The sequence below is a fragment of the Loxodonta africana genome, chromosome 22 (assembly GCF_030014295.1).
Source record: "Loxodonta africana isolate mLoxAfr1 chromosome 22, mLoxAfr1.hap2, whole genome shotgun sequence".
Lineage (NCBI taxonomy): Eukaryota > Metazoa > Chordata > Mammalia > Proboscidea > Elephantidae > Loxodonta > Loxodonta africana.
The window spans coordinates 65,660,738-65,681,325 of NC_087363.1; the positions used below are offsets into that span (position 1 = coordinate 65,660,738).

The following is a 20,588-nucleotide window of genomic DNA, read 5'->3' on the forward strand; positions in this document are numbered from 1 at the left end:
GTGAGGCCATGCCATGGTGGGAGGGGGCTTTGACAGCACAATTTAAGAGGTGCTTCCCCAGAGGCCTTGGTTGATAATGGTGAAAGTAACACGTAGTGATGCGGCAGGGAAATTTCAGTGGTAGCATTCTCATCTTCCATGTGGGGGACCCAGGTTTGATCCCGCCCAATGCACCTCATGCAGCCAGCAGCTGTCAGTGGACGCTTGCATGTTGCCGTGACACTGAAATGACTTCAGTGGAGCTTCCAGACCAGGATGGACTAGGAAGAAAGACCCAGCAATCTACTTCTGAAAATCAGCCAATGAAAACCCTACAGATCACAACGGTCAGATCCTGTTTGTGCATGGGGTTGCCATGAGTTCTGGGCCGATGCTGTGGTAGGTTAACATGTAGTCAGCATGTAGTGGGGTTTAAGGTTTTTCTCACAGAGTTCAGGTGGCCCTCCTGTTGGGTCTGACCCTGGCCCTGCCTGGACACGCACGGGGAGTGTGGGAACAGAGGAGTGCCTGGCAATGCCAAGTAGAAACAGATGTGAGGCTGATTCCCAAACGTCACACTAGAAAGAAGTGACCCTTAGGGCTTTGGCTCTCAGACTTGGGCGTGCTTGCTAACTGTCCATCTGGGCTGGACCCTGACTGGGCCTCCTAACGAGCACCTCAGGTGACTCTGAATCAGGTTTTACAGGGAGGAAAACAAACCCTTGGAACCAGAATGCTGTGCAACAACCCTCAATTTTTCAGATTCTGATCTGTGAGCTCCTCTCAGGCACGGGCTACCAGGACTCAAAGCAGAGATGTTCAGAGAGCACCAGGTACCTAAGGTTTCTCAGACCTCCTTGCAGGAAGGAACCTTGACACAGGTTGACAGCTAAGTGAAATGAGCCCCACCGTGATTTTACTATATCCCTTGTCTTAGGCAGAGAGCCAAAGACCAAGTTTAATGCAATGTGTTTAGTCCAAGGAATCAGAGAGGGGCTGGATCCTCACTGAGAATCTTAGGGGTTTAACGTGAGTGCATTTTAAGCTCGCTCTATCTGTAAACTTACAACTAGGCCGCTTTGCAGGTGATTTTTTGTGAAGAATAATTTTGGAAACTGTTCTAGATTTCTTTATGAAAGTAAGATAACTGAGCAAAATTTACTTTCCAAGTATTTCCCTATGGATAGGAATTTTCTCCTGAGTGTTTTTGTGCAAAGTGAAATTCCTTTTTTGGTGAAAATGCTTTGGGAGGAAATTGTGACAATTTCATGGCTGTGGACTATGAAATTCACCTGTGGAGTATTTCTGACGTCCCCTTTCCCAGAATGGCTGCTTGTTTATAGTTTTTCCTCCAAAGATATGTGAATTCAGTTAGGTAATAACAGATGCAACCAAAATACCCGTAAGATTCTAATTGTTCAGAGCAGCACTACTGACCTTTGGGCTGTATGATCCTTTGTTGTGGGGACTGACTTGTGCACTGTAGAACGTTCAGCAGCATCGCTGGCCTCCACCTACTAGATGCCAGAAGCACTCCCAAAAATGTCTCCAGACTGCCAAATGTCCCCTGGGGGTGCAAAATCACCTTTGGTTGAGAATCACTCGGTTAGGAGAAGGCTGTTTGCATGTGTAAAATATTTCTCTAAGAAAACGTTATAAGAAATTTTATCAGTTCAATAAATTTCTATTGTAATTTCCTAAAAGATTACAGTAAAAACCAGAATGGATGTGCTCCATTTCTGGGATAGATGACACGTATCCTCCTTGTGGCTCTGCTTTCGAAGTTGCCATCTTGTCTGACACTCCCAGCAATTTACTGTTGGCTCCACAGGCATGTGGGGTGAGAGCTTGTGCAGAGGCCAGACCCCTCCCCAGGTGTGGTCCATGGAGCTGTGTGGGGACCCAGAGCCCTGAGGGGCTGCCTATGGGGGGCGTTCCTGTGACTTGAGGCCGACACAAACAGCAAGGGTCTCCACGTAACCATGAGGTGCATTCCCTTTGAATCTTTACTTCACTAAAAAAACTACCAGTACTTGAGCTTTATTAGTCTTGGCCTTACTGAAGTACCACCTTTCCTTATTTCAGGAAACCCTGCTGGCATTGTGGTTAAGAGCTACAGCTGCTAACCAAGAGGCTGGCGGTTCGAAACCACCGGGCACTCCTTGGAAACCCTATGGAGCAGTTCTACTCTGTCCTACAGGGTTGCTATGAGTTGCAATTGACTTGATGGCAATGGGTTTGGTTTGGTGTGGAGTTTTTCCTTATTCCTAGAAACGCACAGAGAAGCACATTTAACATAACCAAGTCTTTATCCTTTGCCAGGAACAAATTCAGACTCTTAGACCTGCTGAACATACATGTTCCTCATATGACAAGGAAATGCTAATACATTGGTTTTCAAGCAGCCCAAATACTGTTTCCTGATGCAGAAAATATACACTGTGTCATCTATACACTTTGTGTGTGGATATAATTAAACAAGCAAGGAGTAGATTAATAGATTGAGTTTCAAAACTGTTGTTTTATCTGCTTTGTGCCTTTTTTCCTTTTCCCCAAATATTCCTACTGGCTTGAAGAACCCCCTGTGGTGGTTTCCATGGAAGAACGTGTCCCTACGCTCGCTCTGATATGTGCCCTACTAGGAAATGAAAGGTGACCTCTTAGCACAAGAACGTGTATGTGGCAATTTAAAACACGTGTATACATAATAATGGAGATACACAATTTATAAATCCAATCATTACGGTTTTTTCCTGATGATGGGAAAGAGACAAAATTCGTATTCTCCTTTAACTGGAGAGAAATACCTAAGTGGAAAACTGCACATAGAATTTTAATTGATATGCAATGAAACGTGGTATTTTAAAGAACTTCTTTAACAAAATGATAGATAGTAGGATTTATTTTAATTTCTTCAATTTGCCAAAAAAAAAAAAAAACAACAACCAAAAAAAAAAACCAAATTACACTCATATATACAGTGTCAACATTTTCAGAAGCACTTACATTAGGCCACTTTTTGTGTCTCTTCAACTGTATGACAATACTGTATGTGCCACAATAAAATTTACAAAGAAAAATCGCGTCAGCAATCGTACAAACATCATGATTTTACATTTCAATACAGAAGAAAAAACAGACGCCTTTCCACCGCCACGTCCTCTGACGGCCGGCCGGCTGCCCTCCATCTCACCGGCTGCCCTTCACCTCACCGGCGCCCTTCACCTCACCGCAGTCGCTCCTGTACGGGCTTCCAGAAACGCTGATGTTTACCACCTACCTGTGGCTATTTAGAAATCACACCCCTTCCAGATTCAAAGTGAAATAATGAGAAATTTGTCCTTTTAAAGTAACAATCAATAGTTTGTTACTGGATACGGTGATGTTTCCCACCAGGAGAGGTGTGAAAGTAAAAATAAATAAAGCTGTTTTAAAAGCAGTTTTGTTTTACACTGTAGTTCAGAACAGAACATTTAAACATAAAACCACCATTGAAGTTTTAAAGTCATTACTTATATTCAAATGACAGCTTTTGGACAAGTCTGATGAGAACAAGCTGATTTGGTAAGAGGTTGCGACGTCCACCGCCCAGCAGCTGCCTACCAGTGCGCCCCAGCTGGGATGACATATTGCTGTGTTCTGACATAAGGCACTATGATCTGACTACGCCACACGCTCACCTTATGTCACATGACCTGCTGCACACCAGCGGACCTTCTGAAATGGGAAATAAGACTTCCAGGACACAGTGCACTTTTATGACAGACAGCATTTGAAATCTCAGACTAAGGTCTGGAAATAGTCTTTTAATGCAAGCCTGAATTCAAGCACATAAAATCTTTCTTTTTTTTATGCTTAGTTTCAACATCACTGGAAAAAAAAAAGATGCATCACTAAACCCTGATATACATTCTTAACCATTCTACTCTCCTACTGCGGTCAGTGTTGGAGAGGTAAAACACGACCTGGAGCGCTGTTCACGTTCTCCTCGAGGGCGTCTGCTCTCGCAGCATCACTCGGCTTCTGTCTCCTTCTGTTTGGCACCTGTCAGGCACGAAAAACAGGTCTTTCAGTTGTTGCAGACATGCATGCACGCCACGATAAAAGCAGTGAGTCTCTACTTCGGGCTCTTCTAACCACACCCTGGTGCCTGAGAAGGACACTCCGGGCTGCAGAAGACGGAGCAGTTGGAGCGGGGGCAGCCCCCCGTGAAAGCAGCTCACTTTTAATTCCTGTTACCCACGGGGATTCTACATATGTGCTCGAATTAGGAAAAAAAAGTGTTGTTGCTAAAAATCTTGAAAAGAAGTATGTATGTATGGTTTAGTGAAGGTGCAAAGTATTTTGGTTGTTCATACTTACAAAAAGGTAAAAAAAAAGACTAGCATGGTAAAGAATACTTGCACATAAGGCTACTTCAGTGGGTTGGTAGAGAGCGCTACTATTTTTCACATCACAGCAGCTTTTCTCCTACTTTCTCACCAGACCTTTGAAAGAGATTAAGTATCTATGAGAAAAAGGGAGACTGCCTCCCTGCAGCAGCTTGGGCAGGAGGGGTGTTATGACTTAGAATTTGGATGGAAATTTAATTGAGACATCAGATCCTCGAGAGAATAAATGACTTGATTACTGAGTCTGCAATGCACAAAGAATCCTGACAAAGGGACAAATGGGAGCTGACATCTAGCCTGACTGCTGACCAACCATGGGCCTCGCTATGCGAAAGTGTCTGAAAGTGTCACATTGTGTACCCCTGGGGATGGGTCGCCCAGAGGAGAGGCCTTTTTCTCATTTGAACGAAGGTGCTGGATAGGTTTGCCGGTTTGGAAGTTTATGAAGTGTAATGACACTGTGTGGGTTAGCCTGGCCCTCTTTGCTCAGTGTCCTTTCTGCACAAGTCACTCACTGTGGGCATGGCTGTATCTGCTCACTTTCAAGGGTGTACAGTATTCCACTGAATGGCTATAACAGTCTATCCGTGCTTTTGCCGAAAGACATCTGGGTTATTTCCACTTTTAGGTTATTATAAAGAATACTATGAACAATCCTGCATTCATTTGGTTATTTCATGATATTTTGTAAAGACAGTGGTTAAGAGCTACAGTGAGATTACACAGCTGCTAACAAAAGGTCAGAAGTTTGAATCTGTCAACTGTTCCCTGAAACCCTATGGAGTAGTTGTATTCTGACCTGTAGGGCCACTATGAGTCAGAACCGACTTGATAGCAACGGGTTTGGTCTTCTGTTTTATCATGACTTTAGGTTTTTTAACCTGAAAATGCCTGCATTAGGCCCCATCCCTATGGTTTCTGATTCAGTAGATGTAAGTGGGCCGAGAATCGACATGTCTAACACGTTCCCGGGGCCTGTGCTGCTGGTCTGAGGACCACACTGAAAAATCCCGGCTCTGCTGCAGTCACTCTCTTGCTATTATTCCACGTTAGGGATGAAGCTACGTTCTTCCAGGTGGGAAGGATTCCTTTAGGGTGGGTATTTTTAGGTTAAAGGTTTGACTGCTTTCTGAACAAAAGAAAAATAATACCGTAATATATACGTAATTTAATTTTTAACTTCTAAGAGTTCAAAGTGCATCTCACTTATTTTCACATTTCTTTCTTAGGTCTCGAGGTCCCTGGGTGGTGCAAGTGGTTTGTGTTTGACTACTAACCTAAAGGTTGGTGGTTCGAACCCACCCAGTGGCACCATAGAAGACAGGCCTGGTGATCTGCTCCATTAAGGCTGTAGCCAAGAAAACCCTACAGCGCAGTTCTGCTCTGTAGCACACAGGGTTAGGAATTGTAATCAACTCAATGGCAATGGGTTTTGACTCTATGTGGCCAATCAAAGATGGGTTGTTTGTGTTTGATGGGGGGAAGGGGAGGGGAAGGAGGGGTGAGAAAAAGTGAAGGTTGGTGATTTACAAGCCCCCACACACTCCTTGCCTCTTATTATTAAATTTGTGACACAAGAAAACCACCACCTCTTCTTTTCTAAAGCCCGCTCCCTCTCTGTAAGCTTAGTGTTTGAGATCCTGAGAGCCTGCTGAGAGGGAATCTGGCAGAAACGGTTTAAGCCACCAACCCTGTTTGGTAGTTAATGTAATTTCCAGATAATACTAATAAGAAAAAGTCCGTGTTTCGGTAATGTGTTTTATACACACAAAACGCTGCTAAGGATAGACGGACATTTCCACAGATAAAACTCAAAGGGTTTCCCCTCTAGGTTTTCCAATTAGTTGTCCTAGTTAAAGCAAAACTGAAGAGATCGTAACTTTTTAATGGGAAAGGTACTGATGAAAATGGCAATGAATCCCTGGTCATTTGCGTACTGCTGGGCTTCTGAACATATGATGCTCCTAAGTCAGAATGGAAACCCTGGTGGCGCAGCGGTTAAGCGCTACACACAGCTGCTAATCAAAAGGTCAGCAGTTCGAAACCATCGGGTGCTCCTTGGAAACTCTATGGGGCAGTTCTACACTGTCCTATAGGGTCGCTATGAGTCGGAAACGACTTGATGGCAACGGGTTTTTGGTAAGTCAGAGTACTTTCGATAAACTTTTCCCACACAAGTAGAACATTAAAACTTCAGAACTAATAAGCAAACGATGTAAAAAGGCTGAGAGAGTAGTGCAAGTAAAGCCTCAACGTGTGAGTGGGCACGCAGGGAACTCGTGGCTGCTGCGCCCTAGTGTTCTCCCCCCTTCTAGCCCTGCAAACTTACGGACAGGTCAGAAATCACCATTGATACCTGCTGGTGTGAGTATCAGGGCTTGGAGGATGTCGGACAGGGAAATAATACCCACAATACTATCTGCTTCACTGACTACCACCAGCCGATGAACCTGCAAACAAGAGCAGAGGAGACCATGTGTGAACGCTCAGAGTAAAAAGGTTTACAAATAGGTATCAGAGAAAGGAAAAAGTTAGGTAGTCATGTCCTACACAATGAATGCATTCCAGAAATGAGTGCAAAATAACAGTGTGGAATCATATACAGGTCTTTGGCTCTCATGTAATATAAATTCTGTATATATTACAGTATTGTTTTTCTTTAGTTGAGAAAGCAATCAAAGCCAGTTAAGACTAGTTTACAATTAACCTTTAACCTAAAATTACCCACCCTAAAGGAACCCAGACCACCTGTGCGAACACAGCTTCGTCACTAATGTAGAATAATAGCAAGAGAGTGATTGCAGCAGGGCCGGGATAACACCAGGAGCCCTGGTGGCGCAGTGGTTAAGAGGTACAGCGTGCTACGGCTGCTAACCAAAAAGGTCAGCAGTTCAACTCCATTGGCCGCTCCTTGGAAAGCCTACGGGGCAGTCCTACTCTGCCCTACAGGGCTGTCATGAGCCAAAATTGACTCGATGGCAACGGGGTTTCTTTTGGTGCTAAAACACAATGCTGGTTCGTCTGAACGTCTAAGAAAAAGTAGCCAGCTATGTTCCTGCTAAGCAGTTTTCAAATTTCAAAATATTAATATATGAAAGAACTCAAAACATCAATTACAATGTAGCTGTATTATCCTTTTAAACTTAAAAATTTTAATTTTCTCTAAACTTGCACCTCAGTTTCTAATACCTAGAAGATACGCATTTTACATGGGGAATAACCACTGAAATTGTAAGTATAGGGTCACTGCTTTTAGATGGCTTTTTATTTTTTATATCTTTTGTGTATCAAGTTCATGTATAATAATAACCCTCAGAGGATAAATGAACTAAAATAAAGTAAAACAGATTATACTCATTTCTATTTTTTTACTCTAAAATATTTTTTAAAATGACTGAATAATGTTCACAGGTATTCCTTGTAACAAAACATCCTCACCACAAGGAGTGGGCGAGAAAGTACCACCTCTCCTGTTACCCTACAGACCCTCTTGTCTTGTATCTGAACAGTCATACCCACCCGAAAGACAATGGGGAACAAAGCAAAGAGATCAGAAGAAAGGAAGCAATGTTGCTTTTATATTTTTTCCCCTAATAATACTGCACTGGTGAGGCGTCTGACATTGCAGTTTGTTTTAGGTAAAACAAAAAACAAACAACAAAAAAAAACTGTCATTCGGTTATCTTTCTCATGTCAGTCAACAACTTTCTTTTAAAAGCTTGTCTAAAAAGCCTTAAGTTGAAGTTCTTCAATAATCCTGTGACACAGCACAACACAATTATTTAGTACATACAGCCACCAATTAAAATGATGTCTTACATCTTGGATCAGAGAACACTTCATATTCAATCTTTGACAAATTTCAGGTTATACAAACAGAACAGAATCATTATTCAGGCTGTATATCCTTTTCCAAACAAGCTAGTTTAAAGTTAAAAAACTTGTTTTTGTTTCCTGGTGAGGAACATCTGGTGAGAGAAATTATTTTAATGAAGAAAAAGTTAAAACGGGTAACTTTGGAAGAGGGCTTAGTTGCATCTTTCCTTTCCTGGGTGACCTGTTCTCATGTCACAGTGACATTTCTATTGCTCACCAAATGAATGTAAATGACAAGCCAATCTGCTCTAATCAAAAATACTTTATCAACGGAATAATTTCTTAAGACCCTTTTACCTACGAGTACTTCATGCTCGGATGAGAATGCTCCGGAGACAGACAAGCACTGGCACCCTCACGTCGACCGCCACTCCATCCCAACAGCCACTGCCGACGGGTCCCTGCCTACGCTACGTTAACGTACGTTCAGAGAAAGACTCGTACGGTATATAGTAACCGGCTTCTTCTCGTAGCCATATAGGGTGAATGTTTTTCCACATCAACAAATATTTTTCTATAACATGACTTAAAGGATTCCATCACGTGATGTTCACCGTCCTGGATAAATAGTTGGGGCGGGGGGGTGCCTTACTGCTTTCTGCTTATGATCTTCGAAAGGCACGTAACTCCGCGGATGTTAATAAAAAGTTAGGACACATTCCTAAGTCAATAAAACTCTCTGGAAAATAAGGAGTGACTCTGGATGTTAAATCCAAGCAGAAAAAGAAAAGACTTCCTATTGAAATTCTAATGAAACACATTAAAAATCCTGAGGGGTGAGACAGGGGATTAATGCGGAGGAGGCCAGGCTAGAGTGGCATTCCTGACAGACAATAATAAAATGAGGGCCACAGGGGTTTCTCCTGATGGTGGACCCTGAACGGTACAGCTGTGTTTCTGATGCAACATACAACTTCATTCGCCTCTTAGCCTAAAAAATAATCAGGTACCGTTCTTCTTGGGGAAACCCTGTGGCGTAGTGGTTAAGTGCTATGGCTGCTAACCGAAGGTCGGCAGTTCGAATCTGCCAGGCGCTCCTTGGAAACTCTATGGGGCAGTTCTACTCTGTCCTATAGGGTGGCTATGAGTCGGAATCGACTCGATGGCACTGGGTTTGGGTTCTTCTTGGACTGAATTTTTGCATTTATGATTCAAAAAATATCAAAGCAGACGCATTATTAATTTATTTTGCCTAATGAAGGGTTGTTTCAGATGAACAAAGTTACATCTCTCAGTCCTAAAGTGTGTTAAAGATGTCATTCTTGTCCTTGTCTGATACTGACGAATGGAAATTATTTTGGGGAAGGGCATACTGAATTAGATAAGCTGTGAAACGATCTATCTCATCCTTTATATAGGATGTCATGTAAAACATTTTGAAAATCCCATGAGCAGCCATGGTCCCTGTGTGGTGCAGAGCTTACACTTGACTACTAACCTAAAGGTTGGCGGTTCGAACCTACCCAGCAGCACCATGCAAGAAAGGCCAGTCGATCTGTTTCCGTAAAGATTAACAGCCAAGAAAACCCTATGGAGCAGTTATACTCTGTAGCACATGGGGTCGCCACGAGTCAGAATCGACCTGACAGCAGAGGGTTTGTTTTACTTTTATAAGCAGTAAAGTATAACAGGGTATAAGCCCTAATGGTTAGGAAACTGAAAGTTACAGATAGTTTACTACTTATCTAATTAGAAAAGAGACGGAGACACTGGTGCGAAGAGAGAAAATTACTTCAAATTTAAAAAAAGTATCAGAATACATTTTATTGATCTACCATTCACTTTGTTAAAATCATATATACTATACATTTTAAATTTTGAATCAATGAATAGCCTAATGGAACTTAAAGTTCTTGGGATAACTTGTTTTCCTTGAGTACATATTTTTTAACCCATGGGAGTATCTTACCAGTTTACTGAATACACAACTATGACATCCGGCCTCATAAATTCAAATCAGTGAACATTCACCGATCACCTACCATGTGCCAAGCCGTGTGCCATGCTCTGGCACAGGGAGACACAAGTTCACACTGACCTCGAGAACTGCCTCCCTGGGCCTTTCCTGAGGCACTGCTCAAGATTTAGTACTTTTGCAGCATGACTTAAAAACGAAAAACAAAAAGGAAGGAAGGAGGGAGGGGAGAAGGAGGAAGGAACCTGGGAGTGGCACCTCACCTCAGCCCTCACTATCCTGTCCACGATGGTCTCCAGTGTTTCCAGCTTATTGCACTTCACGACGCCTTCAAAATACTGTGACCGGTGCTGCAGGGCCTGGGTCACTGTGATATCTAGGTTATTGTATGTTTTTTCAGCAGCAAGATTCTGTAATAAAGCAATGGAATGAATTACATCTTCTCATTTCAATTCACGTTAGTGACCAAAATCACTAAGTTTAAGGCAACCTGGTTTAAAAAAAACCTGTTTATCTTAATTTATTACCACCATAAGTTCTCTTAAATTATTACCATCAAAAAGTTCTCTTTTCAGCTTACAGCATGCCACTAACACTGTCATTTCATAGTCTTATCATAATAATTAAAGATTCTATATGATATGGTATGCCTTAATTGTGAAGCAACACTGTTACATTTTGATTGCAGGGTCCATCAAAGGTATGTTCCCATTCTTGCCCCTTAGTGTTCATGGCCTGAATGAATAAACTTTTCTGAGAGGTGGACTAACATTTAATGCACAGCATGGTAAGTGCCAAAGGGCTGGGGAAACCGTGTCAAGGGACTCTGCCTGAATCCCAGAACCACCCAGGGAGCAAGGCTTTTGCTGGGAGGTGCTGGGGACCCAGCCCACATCATGTAATCATGGAGGAAGAAGAGGCCTGACAAGTTCCATAGATCTAAATGGATTCCCAGGGTCCCACTCAATCACAATTCCAATCAATGTATTTTGGTGTCTATGATTATATTAAATAGGAGGAACCAAAAAGTTTGAGGCAGTTACAAAAGAATGTTTAACTTTGGGGTCAATTGTGGCGGAAAATGGTGTGTATACCTGAGGCTATCACAGTATCAACCCCCTTTCTCAGAAACAGTATAAAACTTTATTTTAAGGAAGTATATTTAAAATGAATGGAAAAAAAATCATCAAATAGAAAAATGTAGCACCAACCATAAACAGAATAGATTTAAACCAAGGACTCAAACACAGAATTTTACAAACTTTATCTCATAAACACTGCTGCCTTCTTTAGGGCAGTGGCCCCAGTCAGCAAGCAGGAGGATGCATGTGAGGAGCACCGTGGATTCCTGCGCGCGCCCACTGAGCTGTGCGCACTCAGCACACTGCCAGGGCTGTATAAACAATGCCACACAGAGAAACCCGGCTTTGACGTACAGACAGGTGCTGCAGTGCGGATAAAATACAAATACACTGAAAAGGCAGAGTTATGAAATGCTACTAACATAATCATAAAAGTAATGTTGTCAAATCAATGAGGAATTACTATGGGGAGTCTATGGAATTCAGGTAAGACCCTCACACTCAAAAATGTTAGAAATGATTGAATTAGAGAAAAACACAAAATCAGATTAATGAATGTTTCAAAATGCCTTTGGATAACAGGTTTAACAAAATAAAAAATACTTACAATTACATCAAATTTGGAATAAATATCTACAACTTTTCCTAAAAATGAAAATACATGTTAGAAAAACATCTTAAAAACAAAAAACAATTCATTTAAAATCAGTCTTAACAAGATAACTACCACGGATTAGAACAAAACAAAAAAAACCTAACCCACTGCTGTCAAGTAGATTCTGACTCATAGTGACCCTACAGGACAGGGTAGGACTGCCCCATAGGGTTTCCAAGGCTGTAATCTTTACGGAAGCAGACTGCCACATCTTTTTCCCATGGAGCGGCTGGTGGGTTTGAACCACTGACCTTTCGGTTAGTAGCCCAGCATTTAACCACTGAGCACCAGGTCTCCTTATAACCAGGAATTAAACATTAATAAATAAAATCAACTTGTTTAGGTTTAAATGGACATGAAGTCATATCTTAATGGAAAATATGAAAATAAACCAGTTTAAAATTCTTATATCCTGTGTGTTTCTTGGTGCTAAATTTACCCATCAGATCTAAACTTTCATTTCCCATACTTATGTGATATGCCAAGTCATTTAAGAATAATTTTACCCTAATGAGGTAAGCAATGGTTTCTGGTCAACTGGTATGGCCGAACACACAAACCTGACTCATCCACAACGGGCAACGCTGATATTCGTCTTTCTACAAATATATTCAAGGCTTTAATGATGGGAGTGTCTGGATGTATAAAGGCAATGTTGTGGTATGTTCCTATTCCAAGCTCATCCAGGTTCTGCTTCATGAAGGCAGGCTTTGGCATATCAGACATCTAAACGGGAAGATAAACGCAAATGTTCTAGAACCAAAATATATCTTTTTAATATTCAAATGTCCAGATTTGAGTGAAAAACTATGTACAAGCAAATTAAAGTTAGTCTTCTCTAACAATCTGCCTGGATGTCTGAATTAATATGAAAAAACTGACTTATGAGAGTTGTATTTTTTGTTCAAACCAGTTGGTATACCAATACTTGATACTTAAATTATTTAATAAAATATTGAATAGCGCTAACATTTAACATATTTTTCCTTCTCCTCTTTATCTACTAAAAAGTGGGTAGAGGACGAGAACAACAGGCCTATTTGGGAAATTAAGACCTGGCAGCCACCAAAAATCCTTTCTTCTTAATTATTCACGCTACACCCTGGGCCTGCTACCAGCTTTAAGTGGTATGTACTGAGAACCCACACGTTTCCAAACCTACGACTCAAGAGGGTGTGCCGGCGGCTGTGCTGGGCCCGCTAAGCTAGTCCTCATCCGGGCCACCTCTACCTCCTGAACGCGCCTTTGCGGGACTCCAACTTTTGTCTACCAGGAACAAACAACAAGCCATCTGAACAGAATTAGAAGAACCTTTAAAAATTAACTTTTCTTTTCATGGGCTGTTTTAAAGCAGGAGGGAGAGGTGAGAAGAGAAAAGTCTAGGATCACATTTGACTATAGCAAAATAAGGTCTATGGTTTCAAAAATCCACCTTTTATAAAGGGCACAGTTGACTCCATCCTCCTGGTGTACCTTATAATTATCAGGAAAAGATGAACAATTAGAAGAAACAAAATGTTCAAGTCAAAGAGTTCATCAATATTCAAAGCATGAGAATCCTAGAAATTTAGAGAAAAAAAAAAAGACCTATTAGGTCATCTAGTCCATCCCAATATAGGACAATTCCCTGTTCTTTACTATATGCTCAGGCTAATCTTCAAATGTCTTGAAGGGTAATGCTACCTTTTTTCAGAAAACAATCTCATAATTCAGTAAAAGTCAGGTTCTGAAATTTATTCACTTAAAATTCCACACTTTTGTCTGAAGATGGAATATTCTAATTACCATATTGGCCCAAATCTAAGGCAGTACTGGGCAGAGGCAACCTCCCTTATTTCTGTAGAAGAGAAAAATCTAAAGTAGGTAAGCCGGGGGACTCTCTCAAACGTCCACTCGCTTCTTTTAGGGCAGCATACCAGTAAGAATGCTGCGAGCTTTGGACTGTGACCTCCTGGGTTTGAAATTGACCACTGAGCAGCTATGTGACTTTGGGCCCCCTTTTTAATTCTTCCAGGTCAGGTGCCGCAAGTGCACACCTGAGGTAAAAAAAAAAAATGCCTCCCAAACCGTCTGCTGGTGAGAGTGCCATGTGTTAGGAGCTACTGCAGGGTCAGAGCAGGCGCTTCAGATGCTGGCTCTACCCTGACTAGCCACCAGCCTACGCAGTGACTGAAGCTCTCTTAGCTTCATCACCTACCAAATGGTATTAATAAAAATACCCACCTGACGTGAGGACTAGATGTACCACATAAAGTGCTTAGGGCAGCACTTGACATACAGTAAATGCTTACCACAGTTAACTCTCATAACTAACATTATTTTAGATTATTACTTGGAGGAATAAGTGAGCTAAAGGCCCAATATTCCTAAGCCCTCAATACATGGTGTTCCTAAGCCTGTTCCTCCCATTAATCCCCGACTGGAGAGCCACCGCACTCACAGCACGCACCTGCCCAGAAGAGAGGAGCGCAGGTCAGGTGAGCAACACCACCCCTCTCCCAGGGCTTCTCCCCTACGGTGTCCCTTTATCAAACCCCACACCTTCTAGTAAGTCGTTCTTCTTCCTAGCTTCTTCCTTAACATTGATTTAAACATGACAGGCATTATTTACGCAGTTTAACTGTTAAATCCCAGGACTGGTTTGACGGACAGACGCTTCCTTCAGTCATCAGCCGTCTGTGTGCTGTGCGGCAGAAGCAGCCCTTCACAGCATCCTGGAGGCGGAGCTTTGAGCCCTTTTCGTACCGAGTGCTGTCTTATTTCCCTCTCTGAGGCTGTGGATAAGAAACTGGAAACACTAATTTGAGGCAGATTTCTAATGTCTACTCAATTCTTTTAAAATGACTATTCAAATGACCTCTCTGAGCCATCAGTGAGGCTTCCTGCTGGTTCTATTTGACCACTTATTTATAACCTCAAATTTAGTACATGTAATTAAAAGGAAATAATAAAAGTTCTCTTATGAAACTCCTTGTTCATTCTAAACCCCTTGTAATACTGCCAACCAAAGAGGTGCTAAGTGTTGCCTGATTATGAAACTATCTCCTCTCAAAAGCAGCTGAGAAAACATACAGATAATACAGCCCTAATTTGGACCAACATGGTACTATCTTGCCAAAATTTTTTTTGTTTTGGATTTTTCTATCACAGCTACAGTTAATAATAAGCTACTAAGATAAACTTGGGGATGGTATTTTTTGAACACATTTTTAAAAACCACTATTTTATACCAATAAAGCATTATAAGACATTTTTTTTTTTTTGCTACATATATTGGTTCAGTTTACCTTGTATTGCAGTTCCTTAATTAGACTGACTTGCAATCTGCTTTATTTTCCCTCATATTTTAGGTAATAAAAGATTCTAATTGAAACAGAGAATTCCAAGTGTTTTTTAAATTTGGATACTTGCACTGAAAAGTGATTGCTTTTTAGCTGGATTCAACTTAGAGAATGTACAAACAGTAAGTTGAGAAACCAAAGTTTAGAAATGGAGACCTCAAAACTAACAATTTCTTCCAGTGATGGTAACGGCAGCCAATTTACTTGAAGTAAATTAAGCCCGTTGCTGTCGAGTTGATTCCGACTCATAGCAACCCTAGAGGACAGAGTAGAACCATCCCATAGGGTTTCCACGGAGCGGTTGGTGGATTTGAACTGCCGATGTTTTGGTTAGCAGCCGTAGCTCTTAACCACTGAAGTAGACTAATTAAAGCAAATGGAACTGTGTCTTTAGAAACACTAAAAACTACTTACAAAAAGCTGGAGAAACTTGAGGATTCTTTTGTGGGTAAGTATATAAAGTGCATTCCCACTGAGAGGGTCAATAACTGGCAATCTGTGGATTTTATTTTTGATCAACGAGTATACAGCATCGAAGAGGCTGTGGGAAAAGCCATTAAAGTAGTTAGGAGGCTTTCAAGAAAACCCAGAAAACGTTTGGACCACCCCTGCTTTGAAAGCATTTTCCATGTTTTTATATTACAATCATAAAAGGTTGATCAACTTAAAACAGTGTTTTGGAAAATTTTTTAATTGGAGATTTCAACAAATATTTTGATTTTTTATAATCTGTGTTAATAAATCTCAAATATGTGTGAGCTACAAATCTCCAGAAGAGCTGATGTTTAACGATTGTACTTGAAAAATGGCAGAACCTAGACCCCGAGGACAGCTAAGAGAAGAAAGCTGCAGAGACGGATGGCCAATGATCCCACGGGGACTCCGGGGGAGCCCCATTCTTGGGTTCTGTACAGCAGGCACTTCTGTTCTCCTCAGGGCCTCTCCTGTGCTGCCGATAAGAAGGCTCAGTGGGTTTATCTTTTTGTCAGGATTTGGAAATACAAGAAAAATAAAAATAAATCTTTGACTTTTCCTATGGAGTGGTCTAGAATTTAGAAAATGCTTTTACACAAATGTGGAAATGTGTTCAGAGCCATTCCAGAAGGCTTGGATCAAAAAATATTAGTGGCTAGAAGGCTACAGGGAAGGCAGTTCATTCTTATGACTGCCTCTGACGCAATGTCTAACATATTTTGATTAAAAAATTATTTTATTATGATGAAATATATATAACATAAAAGTTGCCATTTCAACCATTTCAAGTGTATAACTCAGTGATATATTAATTACATTCACAATGTTGGGCAACCATCACCATTATCTACTTCCAAAACTTTTTCATCACCCTAAACAGAAACTCTGTACCCATGAAGCAATAACTCTCCTGCCCAGCCCCGCTCCAGCCCCTGGTAACCTCTCATCTACTTTCTGTCTCTATGAATTTGCCTATTCTAGATAGTTCACATTAAGTGCCACGATACAGCATTTGTCCTTTGTGTCTGACTTATTTCACTCAGCACAGTGTTTTCAAGGTTCATCCACGTAGCATGTATCACGGCTTCATTTCTCTTTATGGCTGAGTAGTATTCCACTGTATGTATGTACCACATTTTGTTTATCCATTCATCTGTTGATGGACATTTATGTTGTTTCCATCTTTTGGCTACTGTGAATAGTGCTGCCGTGAACATTGGTGTAAAAGTCTCTTACATACTGATTTTTAAACTTCAGTGTGTATCACAATCACTGGGGAGTTGTTTAAAAGCATATTCTGGGCACCACCCTACAAAGATTGATTTAATAGGTTGAGGGTAAAGCCCAGGAATCTGCAATTTTAACAAGCTCCCTAGATGGTTTCTGCTGCAGGCAATTTGGATTTTCAAAACTGCTTATGATGACCCTTTTCCTAGCCCATCATCAATCATTTGGGCCAACAACTGCTGTTATTTCTAGTGTTCCTGAATTTATTTAATTTAGTAGTTGGAATTACGGAAGCTAGTCCCTATCTTGATAGAAGAACATGTTTTACTATCTGTCTAACAAAACAGATAAATCTGAATGAATGTCTAAAGGTTTTCAAAGGAACAAAATTACAAGTTTACCTTGCATCTGGAGATATATTCACTAAAGGTTTAAACGTTTCTTGTAAATAAAGCTCTGTATTTATAGAAAGAAAATACACAGTTAGTAACACATCTGTTGTTTGCAGTTACTAAATAAAACACCCTTCAACTGATAGGTAATAAATAGAATTAAAAACCCAAATCAAAGAAATTTAATTGACTCAAAACTATGGGGTCAATTATAGTCATGACTATTTTAAAAACTTCCAATCTATTTCCGGCATGTTGCCTTTGTGGAAAAACTTAAATACTTAAAAAACAATATTCAATAGATGTTTAAAAATTCAGAAGAAAAATCAGGAAATCTGGCAAAAGAGTAATATAATACCAGTAGAGGTCACCAGACTGCTAACGGATGTTCAGATTTTACAACCAGTCACAAAGATTGGTTATAACAGCAGGCGTGTTATGTGAAGTGCAAAGCTTAACTCCTCGATTTCAAGTTCAAAATTTCCTTTCATTTGTTCCCTGTATTAACACTTTGGAAAGTGTTCCCATTAAGAAAGACCAATTTATAATCATGAAATTAGAACTTAAAAAAATGGTTCCATTTCAGAAAAGGGCATTATGATTAATAAATGGTGAATTTCAACGTTAAAAACAAATGTAAGTTTTGAAGTTCTTTTCATGTTATTTGATTCAAATTATCTAGTTTGATATTCACTTGTTCTGTGTTTCTCCACACTTTGGAAGAAATAGTTATCAAAATTTAAATAAGGGTAGATCCTTGCTTTTGTGGAAGTTAGGCATTTCCTTGGTGCATTTTCTAGATAGAGGCACATTCTTGAGGGTAACACTGCGAGAATGGAGGCTTCTCTGCAGGCACTGAGCTGGCACTAGTCAGTTCAGTCATCTTTATATTCTTAGTCCTAGAACAGGGCCCTGTATGCTATACCAAAACCAACCAAACTTGTTGCCATTGAGTCGATTCTGACTCATAGCGATCCTACAGGACCCTACGTTACTGCCCATAAAGTTTCCAAGGAGTGGCGGATGGATTCAAACTGCCGACCTTTTGGTTAGCAGCCAAATGCTTAACCATTGGGCTACCAGGGCTCCTGCATGCTACAGGTGCTCTATAAATGTCTATGAAATAGAATAGGTAATAATTACAGTACTATAGCATACTACCAAAAATTAAGATAGAAATAAACAGAACAGTGCTTTAATGAACACAGTTTACTACTAGGCAGAGAGAAAAGGATCTGAGGTATTTAGGCATATTTTACACATTAAGTATAGATTTTTTTTCCTGACGTTAAAAGATACTGAAGATTCAACAGTAACGCTTACCCCTCCATGTTTCAATCTTATGTTCCTCTAATTCATAAATCTGTACCTGCAAATAAGGAAAATCCATATTTACAGATGTTAACATACACAACATGAGAAAAAAGGAAATTATTCTATCATTTCATAACTATTGCCAAGTCCGATAATTTAACAGATGGGAGTTCAGAAAATACTGGTAATATAAACGAGAAACATGTAAAATGCTCTGTATTTCTTTGACAAAGGAACTCTGCAATCCCTCAGATTTGTTCCAAATCTCAACTCCAGCTTTACCACTTCCTTCCCACTTGCTCTTCTTGGGCAAATTATTTACCTTTTCTGGATCTTCTCCTCTACTATACAATTGAATAAAAACACCCTCCAACTCCAAATTCATGTAAAAAGACCAGACTTAATGGTCTGGCTGAGACTAGAAGGACCTGGGGGTCATGGTCCGCAGACCTTCTGTTAGCCCAAGACAGGAACCATTCCCAAAGCCAACTCTTCAGACAGGGATTAGCCTGGACAATGGGATAGAAAATGATACTGGTAAAGAATGAGCTTCTTGGATCAAGTAGACACATGAGACTATGTTGGCATCTCCTGTCTGGAGGGGAGATGAGAAGGCAGAGGGGGTCAGAAGCTGGCTGAATGGACATGAAAAGACAGAGTGGAGGGAAGGAGTGTGCTGTCTCATTAGGAGGAGAACGATTAGGAGTATACAACAAGGTGTATACAAATTTTTGCATGAGAGACTGACTTGATTTGTAAACTTTCACTTAAAGCACACACACACACACACAAAACACCCTTGAGATGAGCTTCTGAGAAGACTACATGAGACAGTATGGCTGAGAGCAGGTGCTCGGTAAACTTTAGCTCTCTCTGCTATCCCTCCTGGCTCCTGTCCCCCAGCTCAGTTTCTGAACAATTACTACGCTTTCAGCGTTATCTGAGAATTACAAGGCACTTGAAACAAGAAAACCTGGTCTCTACTTGAAGCTTAAAATCCAGGTGGTTGGCAACCTTGAGATAGTTTTGTATAAAAATGCCACTCAACAGCTGAAGAAAGATATACAGTAAGGCCATACTCTGAAAGACTTAGTGCTCAAGGATTCAGAGAAAGTAAAGACAAACAGAGGTTAGTCAAGGAAACCTTTGGGAAGTAGGATTTCAGAGGATCTCAATGACAGGCGGGATTTAGATAAAACAAGAAGAAAAACTTGAGTCAGGGCATAGAAGAAAGGAAAAAGACTCTGTCGTGTTTACTTAAAAAAAAAAAAAAAAAGGCCAGTTGCCGTAAAGTCGATCCCAACTCCTGGAGACCCTGTGTGTGTCAGAGCAGAAGTGTGCGCCACAGGGCTTCAATGGCTGTAATCGTTACAGAAGCAGATCGCCAGGCCCTTCTTTTGAGGATTTCTGAGTGGACTCGAACCTCCAGTCTTTCAGTTAGTAGCTGAGTGTGTTAACCACTGCACCACCCAGGGACTCCCAGAAAGTCCTAACAAAGCCTCAGAAAAGCTACTAGAATTAATAAGTGAATTTTGCAGGACAAATGGTCAATATATGAAAATCACTTGATGAATACTTGTAAAATAAAACAGCTTTTGCAATAGTGTTTTTTCTTTTCTTTAATTAGAAAATGACTTCAAAGTGGAGAAAAAGATGTTTCTTTGAGTATGAAAAACTTTGGGATGTAAATTTAGACATACAGGCATACCTCCAAGATATTGCGGGTTCAGTTCCAAACCACCACAATAAAGCAAATATCTCAACAAAGCGTGTCATGCGAATTTTTTCTTTTCCCAGTGTATATAAAAGTTATGTTTACACTACCCTGTAGTCTATTAAATGGGCGACAGCATTATGTCTAAAAAAATAGTGTACATACCTTAATTAAAAAATACTTTGTTGCTAAAAAATACTAACCATCGTCTGAGTCATCAGAGAGTCC

General features: G+C 40.6%; 1 protein-coding gene across 10 annotated transcripts in view; it reads right to left on the reverse strand.

Moving 5' to 3' along the window:
- Nucleotides 1-2,903: 2,903 nt before the first annotated feature.
- Nucleotides 2,904-20,588, reverse strand: part of PRKAG2 (protein kinase AMP-activated non-catalytic subunit gamma 2) — a 421,068-nt gene continuing 403,383 nt past the window's right edge. For 4 of the 10 annotated variants that reach the window (XM_064275069.1, XM_064275067.1, XM_064275068.1 and 1 more), the window contains 8 exons: nt 18,656-18,701; nt 17,342-17,396; nt 15,654-15,780; nt 12,459-12,624; nt 11,851-11,888; nt 10,425-10,571; nt 6,727-6,820; nt 2,905-4,023 (listed from right to left, as the gene is read on the reverse strand). In XM_064275069.1, the coding sequence (XP_064131139.1) occupies nt 3,992-4,023; nt 6,727-6,820; nt 10,425-10,571; nt 11,851-11,888; nt 12,459-12,624; nt 15,654-15,780; nt 17,342-17,396; nt 18,656-18,701 (705 nt within the window). In that variant the 3' untranslated portion in view covers nt 2,905-3,991. Of the gene's footprint in view, nt 4,024-6,726; nt 6,821-10,424; nt 10,572-11,850; nt 11,889-12,457; nt 12,625-13,330; nt 13,458-15,653; nt 15,781-17,341; nt 17,397-18,655; nt 18,702-20,588 lie in introns of those variants that run through there. The other 6 variants (XM_064275064.1, XM_064275063.1, XM_064275065.1 and 3 more) reach the window with 3 other exon arrangements.